Source organism: Drosophila busckii, unplaced genomic scaffold, assembly GCF_011750605.1.
Source record: "Drosophila busckii strain San Diego stock center, stock number 13000-0081.31 unplaced genomic scaffold, ASM1175060v1 chrUn_07, whole genome shotgun sequence".
NCBI lineage: Eukaryota > Metazoa > Arthropoda > Insecta > Diptera > Drosophilidae > Drosophila > Drosophila busckii.
The window spans coordinates 1203976-1221367 of NW_022872723.1; the positions used below are offsets into that span (position 1 = coordinate 1203976).

Consider the following 17392-nt stretch of genomic DNA (forward strand, 5'->3'; position numbering starts at 1 on the left):
CAGCTGCTTAGCAAGAGAGCGCACTCAACTAACGGCCAACAGCACATCAAAAAAAAATAAATACGCTCATAAACACACACGCACGCAGTTGCATATACGTAGTTGTATATATGTACATATATGTATGCAAAGCCACACAGATAACGTAGTAAACAAGCAGAGAATATGAGAAGGGCACAGTGGAGAGAGGTGGCAGTCAACAAGAAAACGAGTTTATGTTTAGTTTTTTATTTTTGTTGTTGTTGTTCGTTCGCTGGCTTGATAACAATAACAATAACCGAAGCGTAAGTATTCGCTGATATTTATATGAATTTTATTTTCAACTTACGCAAATAACACGCGAGCTGTCGCGTATAATTGCATATAAGCATTAAAGTTAGTCAACTTATTAGAAATGTTTATGCACCTTTAGAAATTGACGCGCCTATATCCTTTCACAATTTGTACTTCTACCAATGTGTGCGACTTTATTTTGAGCTGCGTTTCACGCGTGCAACGTCCGCTTGCAACGCCATTTGCTGACACTCTGGAGACTGCTTAGGTCCTCCGTAAAAACATTTGATTTGCTCTCCCATGCGCATGCGCAAACCTCAATTAATCCACTCTCTCTTTATCTCTCTCGGTTTCTCTTTCTCTCTTTCAATTTAAAGATGTCTCTGCCTAAGCCCTGCCCGGGAGAAATCGTTTCTTTGCTTACGTGGGCGCTCTACCTTGGGGTAGGCTGATGGTGGGTTAAAGGAAGGATGCGTAGTTTCTATGGTGGCATCGAGCCTAGCGAAAGTGTTAAAAAATTAGTATCTTTTGCGTAATCAACCCTCAAGTTGAAGTAGTTGCGGGGGTATTAGCATAGACAGAAGCGTGGAGCGTCAGTAGCCAAGTGTGAAAACCTATCGGAATCTTTATTACATACTATTTTAAAATATTTTAAAATATTTCACAAATTAAAAAAACAAATAATGACTAATGTATCTTAGAACGCAATTGTGGTTTCATATATGTCTATCAACATCCCTTCCGTGACTAAGTTACTTGAAAGCTATAAGATGCAAAAATCTAGTTTTTAGTTCGAGTGCATACTATAAATTTGATTAGGAAAGTTTCTGATGTCTGATGTTTTAGCTTCATTTTATCAACGTCAGCATATGGTACCTATTCCTCTCTTATTTATTATAAACATATTTATTTATGTATTTATACATAAATACGTATTTATGTATATACAGACAGTATATGGCTCGATTTTGAAAAATATTATAGACCCTTCTTTTAAATAACAGTTGTATAAGAATTAAACTCATATTCCAGCTATTGACATGAACATATGTATGTATGTATGTACAGAAATAGACACAAATTAGAGTAAAAGTAAAAACAGCGGGGGTACCGACATCGCAGACAGGAGAATATTTTTGGTATCCTCTGCATGAATGCCAATTGCTCTCAAAAGCAGTCACTCTCACGATTTCTCGTTATTCTCTCCATCTCTCTTTCTCTGTCTTATTCCAGCCGGCAACGATGGCGGCTTTTTATACACTTTGACATTTTTATAAAAAATGGAAAAGGGGTACCATGAAGTTGTGCAAATGTATCTAACAGGGAGAAGGAGGTGTGTCAGACCCCATAAAGTATATATATTCCTGATCAGCAAGACAAACTAAGTCTATATACATAGATATGTCCGTCCATCCGTCTGGATGTATAATCAACTGTTTTTCAGCAACTATAAGGGCTAGTCACCAAATTTGTATGTAGGCACTCGAATACGCAAACCCAATCGAGCAAATAAAAAAAAGAAAATTAACGCTTACAATGAAATCTAGGAAAATCCTTAATATATTACATATAAGCTTTATCATATTATATATAGGAGGTATGTGAATTTTAATTTTCAGTACAGACAGCGGCGTGCGCTTTCTGACTTGCTATATAAACATCGCTGCTGACGCTACTGCGAAAATGCGCTCTGATGCTGTAGCTGTTTTATGTACATGTGTTTGTGAGCGCAAGCGTGCGTCTGCTGCAATGCCCTAATCAAAGTGTATATAAAAGTTGGTTGCGCCAAACAATAATTTGTCCACTTGTTTATTTTCTTGATGACGCAGCTATGGGCAGGAACAATTATAAGCAACATTCCACATAGTGTGTACATATGTACACATTTACATATTTGTATGTATGTGTTTTACTAACTGCGTGGCAGTTGGCGACACAACAATAAGCGAACTCGTCCGAAATGTGAATGAATGAAGGGACACTTTGTCGGGAATTTTATTTGAATAAGGCAGCTCCGAGTCGAAAAGACATGGAACATGAGTGAAACAAGGCACCCGCATTTGCTTCCATATGGGACCCGGTTAGATACCAGAAGGAAGTAAATAAATTAAAATTCGTTGCTTATCTTATCGATAATGTAACGGGGGTAGTACACTTGGGAAGAAGGCATGACCGACGTGTTATGAAATTATAAATTGCAGTCTAATGCACATTATATAAAAATATTTGAGCATTTCTGTAGCAAAAACAAGTTAATAATGCTATTGAAAATATCTCTAAGCTTCGTGATCTTTCTCACGCACATACACATACATACATAGTTACTCAGTCATTTTGGCTACGTGCACTAGTTTGAGTTCATCGTTTTCAATTCATTTTGAGTTTTACTCTGCTTCTTCATGCCACTTGAATTGAGAGCATAACACACAACAGCAAAAACCCACTCAAATTTTCACTCCGGTTTATACGCATTTTAGCATTTGCATGTGTGTTGGTGCTTACTTTTTATTTATTTTGATTTGCTGCAGGAAAATAGAAAACACACTTACATATGTATATCGATCGCAAAATTTTTAATTGCATTATGGTAAAACTGAATTGTAGAAAATGTAATTATATTATTGTTATAAAAACATTCGCCATGTTTATCGTGCTCGCTTTTTCACTCACACTTGCGCATGAATCACAAAACAAATTTTATCTCATTTTTTCACAAGTCGAGAACAAACGATGTATTTTTATTTACACATACATTAGGTAATTTACATTGCAACGTAATTGAACTTCCAATGTAAATTTCTTATTTCATCGCGATAAAACACGACGCACGTCTTTGTTAAAGATATAAATACAGCCACGCCACGTTCAACGGTTCATTTTACATTACAAAAATAATTATAGTATAAGACATAGTAGAAGTATAAGAGAGTTATCGTCATCGTTATCATCAGTGTTGCCAGCTCGGCTTTTTTCACGACAAATTTTGTTAATTTTTGTTACCTCAGAAAAATTGTTTACTATTTTTTCAATTTTGCTATCGACCTCGAATTAATAAGATATACATTTTGTAAAGTTGGAGAGAACTCAAACCACACAATTTTTTAATTTCCCCTTTGTTACTAATATGCTAGAATTTAGCTAGATGAACCTGGTTAAATCGAAGTTCAGAAATAAATTGAAAACATGGCCATTAAGCGCAACATAATGTATGCATACATCCATTAAGAAATGAATTATCTCAAATACTGATTGCATCATACTGAGAAATGTGGCTTTAATTCAAATATTCCAGAAAAGTTTATTAAGCAGATTAGTACGTAAAAAATCACCTACGTACATACTCACTGTAGAGGTTTAAGGTTGGCCAAATTTTGGACATCATACTAAATGAATAAATAATGTATAAATGTTTTAAGTAGCACTTAGCTATTATTTCACTACATGTACTAAACTGTAACTAAAATTTAAAATTTTGTTGTTAAAAAGTATGTTATATGTTATATTGATAACTATTAAGAAATCTAGCTATTTTGGTTGGTCTGTTCTGATATAATTGACGATCGATAGTTGGCAGCCCTGTACGGAGCCAGTGCAGCAGTGAAAGAGATATTGCAAGATTTAGAAAACACGCCAAATATTCTAATATATTCAGAATGTGCTTACTTTTAGAAAGTCTAATGTATTTTAAGATAGAAGAAAGAAGATTAAAAAAATTTAGGCATATATACATATGTATCAGGGTCAAAATCACCAAATAACCTTTCGCTGAGTTGGACTTTTTACTCTCAAAATAAAAATTTTCATTTCCCCGATCTTCATACTCAGGTGATATTATTTGAACTTTAGTGACTTATGGCAAATAGGACTCCAACTGATGTGTAGATTAAAATGCCCCCAGGCGAGTCCCTTGTGAACTAAAAAATTTCTTTCTGCAAGATACATTTTAGAATGGTTAAAACTTTAATAGTAGCCTTAAAATATGACTAGGTAATGTATGATTAAATAATATCACTAAGCATACAATAATATTCAATACTCAGCTGCTGTTAGCTCACGACATTTTTACTGTCAGCGACGTCCTACATTGTGCTGTCTAACATATCCACTAGACGCTTTATTTCTCGTCTGTAACCAAAGTAAAGGTAGATAGATTGGAATTGGAATTATAAGAAGTATGAAAGATATTCAGGACTTACATGCGCTGAGCTAGCTGCTCGGTAGGTCGCATAGATTTTGTAATCTCCTCAGTTTTAGCCAGCAATTGGTATTGGCATTTAATATTTGCGTCTAAGGCGTCTGTAAGCTTTTTCACTGCATTTTTGTGAACGTCAACATTATCAGCAGTTATAGAAGATATAGAGTGCAACAAGTTTCCAAGATTCTCAACTAAATTATCTACAGATGTGGCCAAATATTGTGCCTCGAGCTCAATGTCGCTTAGAACACTGCCATCCACTTGGGGTATATTTTTCGATTGTAGAAATCTTGAGATCGGTGCGTTCAATGACGATCGCGTTGCCTGTTCGGAAGCAACACTCTCGGTCGTAGCACGCAGTTTTGCTTCTAGGTTGTATGCTACAAAATGATGCATGCCACCCGTACTTCTAGTAGCGTCGTTCGTATTGCTATCCAGTTCATATGGTAATTCTAAAAATAACATGATTTACTTATATTCACAATACAGAGCTAAGACACTAACTTGATTGAAATGATTTTGGTTTTCCTCTATTCAGCTCGTTCGAGCTGTCCTTAGAGCTGCTATTGCTGGGATCTTCATCATCATCTTCCTCTCCAGAGTCTAAGTTGACATAGCTCTCGCTTCCACTATCTGTTGGCGGAAGTTTTACAGCTGTGGGTGTAATATCTTGCACAACATTGTGCGGGTACTGCGCCAGGAATGGAATCTCTGAATAAGAAGCGGGTGTTACTCTGTTGTTCCCTCGCTGATGCGACATATTATGATGAATATCGCCTGCTGCTTCTAAAAGTTTACATGATTATGTGTATTTATTTTTTATGAAAAAGTATCATAGATACAAATTCAGAGATTCAAATAAATTCATGCCTGTCTCACCCTCTGTTTCAGTTGTATAGCCGTACCGTGGACGTATTGGAATATCTTGGCTTCGTCTGGACATTGTATTTTATTATTATATCTAAAATACAGACAGTGCTGCCAACTTTTTTGCAGAAAATAAGATGCAAAGTAAAATAAGCGTTCGACGAGGAGGCTCGTTACAATATTATGAGTTCGACTCAAATGTTCGTCCCTAATTGTATCTATGCACCAGTGCTGCCAGAACTCCTAAAAAAAATATAAAACAATGTGTACAAAATACTAAAAAAAAAATATTATTATAGCATATATTAATAATAATATAATAAATAGTGAATTTTGACTATTTCAGAAACCCCGTTGTGTTTTCAAATTTATGAAGCCGAGCAACATATTTCATGCAATAAATATTTAAATAAATTAAAATATACGATATTTAATTAATTTTCTCATGTATTATTGTCAAAAATTCATATTATTGCGCATGTTGTCTTTATCTTACATTTACACTAACACACACACACACACACACCAAAACAATTATAATGTGAGTACATGTGAGCGCGCGCTCTCTTTAATTACTAATAAAATACATTTATGTGAGAAATTAATTTTTTTTTGTTAACAACTATATACATATATACATTTAGTTTTTAAAAGACTTTTCAATTCCCATATCGTTTATTATATTATTGTGAAATTATAAATAACAAAATGTGCTTCTGTGCTCTTATTAAAACAATAATAAAAAAAACGAATATACGAAGTGCTTATTAGCGAATCTTAAATTTGAATTTTTTGGCGGGCACACTGTGGCAGCCACTAGTGTCACTTTGAAAATCACTTTTTTCCAAAATCATTTGATATGGTGATTTGTAAAGTCTAAGTGGCATATTTTTAATATATATTTTTTGTTTTTATTTTTAGCATGTAAAATTAATTCTAAAAATAGTAGTCATTGTTGGCCGTGTAAATAATTTCATAAAATGAAGAAAGAAAAAGGGAATGGCATTGTATGTTTTTACATTATAAGCTAAGACAATTTGTTAAGTTTATGTTATAGATTCACACTATACATAGTAACATATGTAACATTCTAAGCGATAATCACTTGCCATTCTGAAAATAAAAAGCGTAAGCGGCCCACTAGCTATTAACGAAATAGCGAATAGAATGTTGTTAATGGGCGGCATATTTGAAATGAGATAATATTGAAAATATTTATTTTGTATAAGATTTTCGATATAATAGAGTTATTATTTGGGAAAAAGGGGATCAGAATAATTCAAGGCCTTTTGATCATCATTCTTTTCCGCCCGTTTTTTTTGCGCTCGTTTTTTAATTTTGCGGTCAATTTTTCATTCAAAGGCTTGACAAACTAGTTTGTTGATTTGTTTTGTAAAATGTTTAATTTATGTTGTTGTTGTTGTCTAAAGAACTCTATACTCTTAGACACTGCTTATATAAATTGGTCATAAAAATTTTAGGCCAACGAATAGTTTTGATACTATTCAATAGTCATTTATCAATGGGTTCGGATATAATATTTAAACCTCTTCCCAAATAAATACTCAATTTTTAAGTTGCGCAAAATATGAGTCGAGCATTCATACATACATACATATATATATGCATATGTACACACATTATCAATCATACGAAATTAAATTATCATATAGTAAGCTCCTTACTTGGCTTAGATTTCAGAATAGTCATCCTATGCTTTCCAATTTGGGTGATTTTTGGGGCTTCTGTGGCATTTGGCGTTTGCTTGATGTTAACAAAAAACATATCTTGCCTAGTTTTAATGTTTATCATTTTTTCGTCATCCTGTTCGTTAATTGAAATGCTTTGCACATTTGGCTTTCGAGGGCAATAAATGTTCAATACTTCGAACCGTTTGTCAGCAAAAGTCCGCTCGATCAACACCTTCTTTACATTTGGATGAAAGGTTCATCAACCAATTTTACCAATTTTAACACTGATGGTGCCAGAACTGACACCTGTTAGCTGTTAACGTCTTGACAATGCATCTCAACGCATCCGCATCAAGATTTGCGAGGTTATTAACACATATTGCTGGGGGGTTTAATGGAAGTTTTTGCTGTATGGTATTGTCGTTTAACTCTGAAGCTGGTTGTTCCAGATGGTCGTCCATTTTCATTAAGGATTCAGCTTCATCAGCAAGAGCAGCAAATCGATTGCTTCGTGTGGCAGAGGAGGAGCGGTTGCTCCCAACTGCGCTCTTGTTTCCCATAATTCGAATACCTTTCCATACACTACTGTTACTAATGGATAGATGGAACAAAGATTTGAGCAAAAGCTGCTTTAAAAAATTACAAATTATTATGAGAGCAATACATCCCTAAAATTTATGCAGTACAAGTATAGGAAATAGCTAGTGGGCCGCTTACGCTTTTTATTTTCAGAATGGCAAGTGATTATCGCTTAGAATGTTACATATGTTACTATGTATAGTGTGAATCTATAACATAAACTTAACAAATTGTCTTAGCTTATAATGTAAAAACATACAATGCCATTCCCTTTTTCTTTCTTCATTTTATGAAATTATTTACACGGCCAACAATGACTACTATTTTTAGAATTAATTTTACATGCTAAAATAAAAACAAAAAAATATAATTAAAAATATGCCACTTAGACTTTACAAATCACCATATCAAATGGCTGCTCTACACTTTTGAAATGATCACTTAGCCGCTACAGTTGTCCTTCATTCATATTTATATGTATCTAACATTGGTAGTCCAGTCAAGAAATCAAATTAAACGGAAGCAAACATAACAAAAATCATCAGTCTAGAGGCTCTTAGTAATGTTGTGGAACAGACGGCGTCCCCACCACGACTCCAGGTCGAAAGGCTTAAAGTCATTTAGTGCTGGGCTTGGTGGCTCTACCCAAACAGCGGGTGCTGCAGACGCAGCAATTGGTGTATTGGATATTATGCTGTCCACAGGATTTGGTGGTACTAAGCTGCTGGTGTTGTTATTGTTCGCATCAGCCTTGCCGTCTGATTTAGCTGTGCTTGCATCGTAAGGATTTTGAGCAACCAATATGTTCCAAGCTAATAAAACAAAATTTAAATATAATTAGTTTTAGCTAAATAGATATGATTGTATGCAACAAACAGTCGTTTATATAGCGTATAATCTCCTCATGCTGTGGGGTTATCACCTCATCCTCTATAAGCTTTGTTGGTGCAATGCGTTTTGATGCGAAGCTTTGTTGGAATACAGGACGCGGGATGCTAAACAAAATTAAATAAATACCAGATTTAAAATTAGTACCTATGCAAACGTGGGGGCAATGGAAAATCTCCACTATTTATGACGTAACACACGAGAACGCAAGTTTACAATGGCAGACATAAAGCATAAGTGAAGTCAATGTGCCGGCGGCTGGTGGCGATAACCGACACTGACCCACGCGTGTGGTTTGCTCAATTAACATGTGTATTCGTAGCTTGTGCCTTAGATTTGACAGTAATGCACACACATATGTATGCAGTCAGATAAGAATGTGCAGCCCTGTCCACATACGTTTCGCATGTTTGTAGTCGCCGGCACCCGTACTTACTTTTTATTCTTCTCGGCACTATTTAAATCAAAGCTGTTGTTACCATTCTTCTTGATGCTATCAAACTTTTCAAAGTTTTGCGCCAAGCCTGAGGAGCATAAATACAAATGAAAAATTGTTTTTTTTTTGTTGTTTAAATGCAATTTCTGTTTGTTTGTCGGCAAAAAGTACAATAACAAATTTAAGAATAACCGGCAGGCAGAGAATGAGAGAGAAAAATAGTAAACGAGAGAGAACCTCACTCTTGCTTCGCTGCACTGCTGTCGGCAGAGGCGCGGGCAGCATGTTGTGACATAACAGCAACACTTTTAATGGAGAGGGGGTACGTTGTTTCTCATTAAAAGGGTTTATTGTACTTTTTACAAAATGCACAAAAGCTTGCTTACCTCGACGTGTTTTAGCAACAATTTTGCTGGGTCCCCTGTTAACAGTGTACATGTCAATTTGTAAAATTCTCTTCTTTTCCTTACTCTTTAATTCTTTTTCTTACGTTGTCCGTGTCTAAATTTTGATATTTGTTTTGTTTTCTCTGGCGTTGCATATATCTTACTATGTATATTTATATACGTACATACATATGCATGTATAATTATGTTTATTGGCAAATCATATGATCAAACAGTTTATTATTGTATCCAAAATTGTTGACAAGTTTTTCTTGTTGTTGTTTGCTCCCTTTTCATTTAAATGACATCTTCTTGTCGAGCAGTTACACAATATTCACAGTTAGCTTAGACTTCCATGCATAACACTTTTATTATTTATTTAACGTGTTGCTGTTATTGCTTTTATTAATTCGGGATTCTACGGATTCAATTGATTGACACTTTTGCTGTTTGTAACTGATTCGCCTTTAAATCACAATTTTAAACATAAATTAAACGGGGGTCAAGCGCTCTCTTACTCTCTTACTTTAGACACACGTGCATAAAACATATGGTGCAGAGCCAGTGTGTACACGCAAGATTTGGGTTGAGCAGAATGTTCTACCTGCGCGCGCAATTTTAAAATCATTAAAAATGGATTAGCTTCTTCCAGCGTAAAATAATAAACATTTCTCGTAATCTACATATGCAGGTAAATGACGAAATTTTAACTTTTGCCATAATCTTCGCGGGATTTATCAATATTTCATGGGCTCATGCACATATAAATGTGTTCAGAATATAGTTTATGAATTTAGTAACAAGCTAACACCGTTCAGAAATAGAAATAATTTAAAGAACACTCTTCAACTTGAGAAATGGCAAACAGTGAAACTAGCCAAGTAATGCAACGCTTCTACAATTTGAAACTTGTTGAAACTCCACGACCGTCAAAGCGAGAGCAAGGAAGACGAGAATGCTACTCAGAAGAAATCCTCAAGAAATCCCAGGTGCCTGCAACTCCCTGCGCTGGAAGTGCTACGTTTTTAACGGAACTGAAGAAACGACGAAAGACCAAAATGAAACGTACCTATAACTATGAGATGGACCAGCATTTCATTAAAGCTAGAAAGTCACTTAATTTTTAGAGCAAAATACAAATGTAATTAATTTCCTAGCAATAATCGTTTTTGATTTCAAATCAATAACATTTATATATATGTATGTATCTGAAATGTTGCAAAATATACACAGCATGCAAATAAAAAATTAAAAAATACAAAAGGTGTATCAGTCCAATCCCGAACCAGTAATATAGACAGAAATATCTACCGTATCTAATAGACAGAAATACAATATTCGACAGGAAATATGGTATTTGTTTGTTTATGGAAACAAAGTGTGTATGGCTTTATCTTTCAGCAAGCAGCGCTTAGCTTTATAGATATAAAATATTATTTTACTTATTTAGAATCTATATACCTGAAAGCAAAAGTCCAAATATTGTATTTAAAGATGGAGCCTATTTCAAATAAGTGGCTTAACAAAATTTTTGTGGTCACACTTTTATTACTTATAATAATAACAACACTGGTCGATGGTAACAGCTGTTCGTGTGAAAAAAAGGAAAACCCTGTATCAGATTGCGGCTGCACTAGGCGGCATTAAAAATTATCAGATTAATTTATTAAAATAGCAAGACAAATTACATGAAAACACATAATGGAGGAGATAAATGTCCATCATGAGAGTAACTCCACTAGCAGTGACTCTGTTGAACAACAACAGTCACCTTCACCAGAATTTCTGCAACGAAAAATTTATTTTCTTATGGATCAACTCAAGGCTATGCACGCAGAACTACCAGAGTACGTTGCAATCCATTTATAATAATATAAAATTTTTTCAAATTACTTTAATTATAGAAAACTTCAGACGCGAATTTCATATGATCTGCTAACGGAACTGGCCAACTGTGTCCTAAACGAGAGTATATTTGACATAGTGAAAGCGTTAACTGAACTCCAGCATGTGACAGAGAAACATTTGTTGAAAATGCGTAATCAGGTAGAAAACGAATATGAAATTGAGGTGTCTGACTGGAGGAACAAAATAAAAGATGCCGAGGAGCTGCAGCACTTACTTGGTCTGATGAAAGTCAAGCATAAGAAAAAATTATTGGAGACTGACAAAAAAATCGTTGAGCTCATGGATCAGAAGGTAAGTCCAATCTATAATACTTAATAATTGATTTAATAGTTTATTTTGTATGCAGGTTTACGATCAGCAGTCAACACTTCAAAAAGCTGGTGTGCCTGGATTCTATTTCACACAAAATCCTAAGGAAATCAAAATACAAATGTTTCTGCTTGACTTCCTACTTCGTCTAAGTCGGCTCAAATACGACCCCAATAAGAAGCAAATAGCTTGTTAGCTACTACAAGACTGAATTTATCTGATTTAATTAAAATTTACTTAATTATGAATAGAATAAGTATGTGTTCTAAAACATTAAATCACATTTACTCCCTATTGACATATGGATGTCAATTATAAAATATTAAAAAATTTAACTAATCATAATTATTATTATATTATATTATTTAATACTAAATTTTTATTGTTTTAGTATTTACCTCAAATCTAAACATATTGGTCAAGCTATTAACAGCACCAAATCGAGTACATATTGCTACCAAAAAAACATTGCCATATAATTCTCAAAGATAAAAATTATAACTTTTAAATAAACCATTATATTCATTTTGAAGCCGCATTTTATGTTTTACATTAAATAAATCCCTTGAAATTTTGAACAAAATCGATACTTTTGTTGCATAAAGATAACAGAAAATGTTAAGAGTATAGATTAAGGCGCCGGTTATAAAACGTGCTGAAAATGGAATAAAAGCAACAGTTGCTCTACTTAGTGAAAGCGAAGCACAACAAACACTTTCTAAAAAAAAATGTCTCTAACCATTGCTCAAGACGTTTCTATTCCTGAGCTCAAGGACTTGGTAAGTGTCTTATTAGAATGATAGCCGTACATGAGTTTAAGTTACCAGTTCAAAAATACCCGAACTCTGGTACAATTAAATTGAAATTCCGATTAGATTTCCGAGTGCTTTGAACTTGTTGAAGGCCACCTCCCAATTTTAAGCTTATAAATGAAACGTAGTATACGTCATATACACATACATATGCATATACATATTAAGTTTTGGCCGCTAGTTGCCAAACAACTGGGCACGTTAACACAACATCCAAAAATGTTTGCGCGTTTGTTTAAAAATTTTAAGGCAAGTAGTGTGATCCAATAATAAAGACCCATTTAGTTTTGCTTTGAATGCTGGTTTATTATTAAACTTTATAGTTTAATAGGAACTTTCGCTGTCATATGTATATAACATATCGATCTATTGACCTTCAATGAAGTACAGCTACAAATGTACAAAAGTACATACAAAATGTATTTGAGAAAAACAGCTGAGCGGCATGGAACAGCTGTTTAACGCTTAAAAGTGTAAAACGAAGCAAGTGCAAAAAAATTTTTATAATATGCGTTGTCTGCCAGGCTTTGGCTACGGTCTAACTTTTCTATTTTTGGTGTGCGATTGAAATTGCATTGAACTTGATGTGATAACTCATACCAATTTTGTTTTTATTTTCTTTCATATTTTAGAGCACTGTTCGCAATGAGCAAAAGGAGCTGAACCTCTCGCCAGTGCACCACTTGGATGTAAGCTTTGAGACTGCAACCTTCGGCATGGGCTGCTTCTGGGGAGCTGAATCTTTGTACGGCGCTACGAGGGGCGTGTTACGCACTACTGTAGGATATGCAGGCGGCAGCTCGGAATTACCAACGTACCGTAAAATGTAAGCAGTGTATACAGGAACATCAATTGGGCTGACAATTTGTTTTTTTTATTTCTTCCCATTACTTGCTTATATGCTTGCTTAAATTTGCTTACGCCTTCCGTCTACTAACCAATGCATATATGTATGTATGTATAATGCAGGGGTGATCATACTGAGGTTCTTGAAATCGACTATGATCCAAAGGTGGTCAACTTTAAGGAGCTGTTGGATCTGTTCTGGAACAATCATGAGTACGGCCTGACCACACCTATAAAGCGCCAATATGCCTCGCTAATATTATATCACAATGAGGAGCAGCAACAAATTGCCGAAGCCTCCAAACTAGAAGAGCAGAAACGTCGTGCGCCTGAAGTAATTACTACTGACATTGCGGTCAAAAAGAATTTCTACCCAGCAGAGTCGTAAGCCCGGCAATCAGCTAAGCTTATTTTGCATTTTTAATGAACCTTACACTTTCACAGTTATCATCAAAAATATCGTCTGCAAGGTCATAAAGATCTTGCGGGCTCCCTCAATCTCAACCCGCAGTTGCTGCAGAGCAGCTATGTGGCCACGAAACTTAATGGATATCTTGCAGGCGTTGGTGGTATTGATCAGTTTAAGTCCGAGGTAGAAACCATGGGACTGACGCCCACTCAGCGTCGGTATTGCAACTACCACATTGAACAGAATGAAGGACAGGGGCTCTATTGCTGACAAGCCTACATAGATGTGAAGCGTATATCATATACTTAGGGGGTCATAAAAATAAGTCAATTCATGTGTGTACTTTTCAATATTCTTATTTGTTTGTGAAAAACAAAGTTCGTATTATTAAAGCTTAGTAAAATGTAAGCAAGACCTGTCTTCTTTTGTTCAATATGGGTGCTACTTGATCAATGATTCTTATAGAGGCAGACATGAATGTACACTGATTGTACTGAACTCTTGGGTAGAACCATAGATCAAAATTTACATAAATGTTACAACTTTTAAGAAATAATCCAAAGAAGTAACTATTATATAATATGTACATCAGAATAAATTCATTAAATACAACGTCTCAATTTTTATTCATTACTATTCATTAATTTACATGGTCATTTTACACACATACATATGAATGTACATTCAAAAATATTTGTAGAGGGAGATTGGCACTCTAAAGTCTAGACTCCTAACGCTCTCGTTGGACGCACCGGCTTTTCCACTCGCGCTCTATCTTCTCCGCGTGTGAAATATCTGTTGAATCAGCCGCGTGTGCCTGCTCATTGATGATAAGCAAGTTCCCCATGTTAATTATTTATAACTCATACTAGATTTAAATTGAACTTCTTTAAATGAATTTTTTACCTTAAAGTATTTATTTTTTATCAAAATTATGGCTACCTATAATTAGCATTGTCTAATATCTAATTTTTCAAAAGTCATGAAAATCAGAGCATTCATTGCTACTGTATATATTTTTTCGATTTATGCGTCTTTCGATAGTGCAAATAAATTGAAATTTATCATGCATATCGTGCATATCCAGTACTAGCTTCGTATAAACTTTTGGGTAAATCGGTGCAACCGTTTAGGTGAAGGGATTTTTTTAAAGATTCAACGTTATGAGTTTTAGTTCTGATGTGAGTCTAACACGGTGTACGCTGACTATTAAAATTCTTGATAAACGTCATAGTTGTTGTTGAGGACGTTTGAGATATTGCTTTAGTACACATACATATGTATAGGTATATATACCATGTGAAATTGCGCAAGTCATACTTGCCTCCAGAAAGGTCACAAGGGCAGCACTTGCTGATGTTGCCGACATAATCAAAATGATTTGCATACAGAATAGAAATTACGCCACAGAAAAATATTAATAGTATATGTAGGTACATGTTTGGACTTGGGAAAACATATCAGTATGCAATTAAATAAATTAAACTTGCTGATTAAGCACTATAAATTAATTTGGCACAGTCATCTTATGCACAATCTAGTGCAGCAATCTATACATTTTTGAGCAGTTTGACAAAGAGAGTCTCTATCATTCTCTAAGGAAAAGTGAACTGATAATAGCACAGAAGTGTTTTCAAAGTTAAGTTCACTTTGCTCTACTACATCAATGACCCATTAAAAACACTTTCTAATTAATTGTTTGTGTAAAGATATATTGTTATACATATACATATTATGTATATAAGGACGTAAATTATTTATTTATTTATTTATTTTTTTTATTTATTTAATGTCAACTGAGAGCATTATGTCTTTTAAATTGTAGATGATCAAACCAACTAATGTTGTCCGGTCTATTGCTTTTATTCATTGCTTTATCATCAATGCAACTGTGTGAATAAAAAGCTTCATTCAAAGCTTCTAAAGGTTCATGTATTAATTGGTAAATATCACCATTGCATACTTAGATTACCGCAAAGTTTAAAGATATCGGAAGCACTGTAGCACACAATCATGCGCAGTTAGTTTAAATTCTCAACGCCAGGCGACGCATTGGTTTTCCTATATTCAACTCGAAACGCTCTCCACGTTCTAGACGTAGCTCATTAGTCTGTAGCACCTTGCGGACCTCTTTGCAGCTAGGCGACGATGGATCAGTTATTGATGAGAACCTCGGGAAGCGACGGTCTATGACAAACTCTTGCATATCCTCGGCAAACAAATTGTGCTTTCGTATGCGCACTATTCTTTTGGGCGTGGCTATTAAAGGCTCCTCCTTCTCATGCGAATGCTGTTCCCCACTGGTCTCCATCATCTCTGTAAACATGTCGTCCATGGCTGTGTAATATAATGTAGAGTTGCAGGACATGACCGTAAAAACCTGATGCTTGCCTGACAACAAATCAACTGTGATTGACGCGAAACTATGCATAGCCAGAGCACCCAGGCTAAAAATTTTCAACCCTCCAATATTTCGACTACCTGTTCAGTCCCAATGAATTACAAAAGGATGTGGGAAACTGTTCACCTAACAGCTGCAGATGAGGGTTTACCAGCGGGATATCGCCTTCTCCTTTTCTCTTCTCTGTTCTATGGTGTCTCTGGTTCTCTGGTTTTATGGTGTCACAAATACTCGGAAAAATACTGCAGAAATGTACAGTGAGTCATATACGAAATGTGGTGTCATCAAATAATTTTAAAAAAACTACTTAATTGCCTATTTCAGCAAATTGGCTAACAACTGATAATGTTAAGCTTCATATAAGTATGTATGTCTGTACACATACATATGTATGTATATGAGGCATAAAATATTACTTGTATATAAAAGCCCAGATTAGATTATAAACACAATTGCTATAGTTTCGATTTCTTCTAGCTATTATTTACTTATGTTATAAATTCTTTGGTTGTTGTTCCGTTTAGTATTCCCTATTAAAATAATCCCGTATGCTGCGTTTTGCAACGGTTTTCAACAGTTTTTGCACTTCTTCCTGATTGTTATCCTTGTGGTAGAAGGCAGCGAAGTAGACGATTAATCCAATAACCACCAATAGCACGATAATTGAGCACAGAATGCTCATGATCATTTTACAGGCGCATTCACAGCAACTAAAAAGTCAGAAAAATAGATTGTAAATAATAAAGCGGGTACTCAAATGAAGTATAACATTCGATATCGATTTCACATTCGAAGAAAGGATATAAACAGAAATAAGCTACATGGCCAATGCTTCAACTCCTTTTTATGGACATACATACATATCTATCATATGTATTTATATATACTATACCTAATTAGGTCTGGTATTCTAACACTCACTTAATTTAAGTGTTGGTGTAAATAGTTAACATTCACACTAATATAATAATGTTATTGAGTCACAGGGTAGCAGCTTACCAGCAAATTACTTTGCCTGGGCACTTGAGGCATTCCCAAAGAGCGTTACACATTTTGATAAGTTTTTCTGTTCACGAATATAGCCGATATGTTCGTATGTATGTCACCTATGTATTATATAGATATCGTCTTTAATTTTTGCGAGTAGATATAGTCGAACCTTCGTTGGCCAAAACAAAAAATCAACTAATGTGTACGTTCAAATGAATTGGACGCATTGAGGTGCAAAAAGCTTTAATCAGTGAACACAATCGACTGATAAAGAGACTTCAGTAATTAACACCTCAGCGATGTGACAAAAAGCTATAAACGGCCCGTACCCTACACCTACTTTCTCTATGTAAGTACGTACACACACACACACACATATTTAAGATAAGCTCAGGAAACAAT

General features: G+C 34.9%; 7 protein-coding genes across 11 annotated transcripts; 3 read left to right on the forward strand and 4 right to left on the reverse strand.

Moving 5' to 3' along the window:
• Positions 1-4069: 4069 nt before the first annotated feature.
• Positions 4070-5436, reverse strand: LOC108598836 (BLOC-1-related complex subunit 6). The gene is made up of 4 exons (XM_017985588.2): positions 5348-5436; positions 4973-5254; positions 4470-4920; positions 4070-4398 (listed from the first exon to the last, which is right to left on the reverse strand). Exons 1-4 carry the CDS (start codon positions 5409-5411, stop codon positions 4353-4355), a joined length of 843 nt encoding a protein of 280 aa, XP_017841077.1. The 5' UTR covers positions 5412-5436; the 3' UTR covers positions 4070-4352.
• A 2522-nt stretch (positions 5437-7958) lies between these two features.
• On the reverse strand, positions 7959-9755 carry LOC108598776. Its single transcript, XM_017985517.2, has 4 exons — positions 9316-9755; positions 8930-9017; positions 8482-8600; positions 7959-8417 (listed from the first exon to the last, which is right to left on the reverse strand). The coding sequence occupies exons 1-4, from the start codon at positions 9365-9367 to the stop codon at positions 8152-8154; spliced, it is 525 nt and encodes a 174-aa protein (XP_017841006.1). The 5' UTR covers positions 9368-9755; the 3' UTR covers positions 7959-8151.
• A 157-nt stretch (positions 9756-9912) lies between these two features.
• Positions 9913-10442, forward strand: LOC108598777 (protein Z600). The gene has a single exon (XM_017985518.2). It carries the CDS (start codon positions 10173-10175, stop codon positions 10440-10442), a length of 270 nt encoding a protein of 89 aa, XP_017841007.1. The 5' UTR covers positions 9913-10172.
• A 334-nt stretch (positions 10443-10776) lies between these two features.
• LOC108599093 (gonadal protein gdl) lies at positions 10777-11768 on the forward strand. The gene is made up of 3 exons (XM_017985883.2): positions 10777-11162; positions 11220-11514; positions 11570-11768. The coding sequence occupies exons 1-3, from the start codon at positions 11017-11019 to the stop codon at positions 11726-11728; spliced, it is 600 nt and encodes a 199-aa protein (XP_017841372.2). The 5' UTR covers positions 10777-11016; the 3' UTR covers positions 11729-11768.
• Positions 11769-12205: 437 nt separating this feature from the next.
• Positions 12206-14086, forward strand: LOC108598760 (peptide methionine sulfoxide reductase). Of its 5 annotated transcripts, none has more exons than XM_017985500.1 (4): positions 12206-12311; positions 12977-13158; positions 13314-13574; positions 13635-14083. In XM_017985500.1, the coding sequence occupies exons 1-4, from the start codon at positions 12261-12263 to the stop codon at positions 13867-13869; spliced, it is 729 nt and encodes a 242-aa protein (XP_017840989.1). In that variant the 5' UTR covers positions 12206-12260; the 3' UTR covers positions 13870-14083. The 5 variants fall into 5 exon arrangements, with proteins under 5 accessions (XP_017840989.1, XP_017840987.1, XP_017840986.1 ...); XM_017985498.1 differs by having other exon boundaries at positions 12977-13170; positions 13635-14072; XM_017985497.1 differs by lacking the exon at positions 12206-12311 and adding an exon at positions 12549-12593 and having other exon boundaries at positions 13635-14086.
• A 1330-nt stretch (positions 14087-15416) lies between these two features.
• Positions 15417-16323, reverse strand: LOC108599292. The gene has a single exon (XM_017986093.1). It carries the CDS (start codon positions 16028-16030, stop codon positions 15626-15628), a length of 405 nt encoding a protein of 134 aa, XP_017841582.1. The 5' UTR covers positions 16031-16323; the 3' UTR covers positions 15417-15625.
• Positions 16324-16456: 133 nt separating this feature from the next.
• Positions 16457-17185, reverse strand: LOC108599321 (protein midgut expression 1). Its single transcript, XM_017986123.2, has 2 exons — positions 17000-17185; positions 16457-16710 (listed from the first exon to the last, which is right to left on the reverse strand). The coding sequence occupies exons 1-2, from the start codon at positions 17050-17052 to the stop codon at positions 16521-16523; spliced, it is 243 nt and encodes an 80-aa protein (XP_017841612.1). The 5' UTR covers positions 17053-17185; the 3' UTR covers positions 16457-16520.
• Positions 17186-17392: the final 207 nt, after the last annotated feature.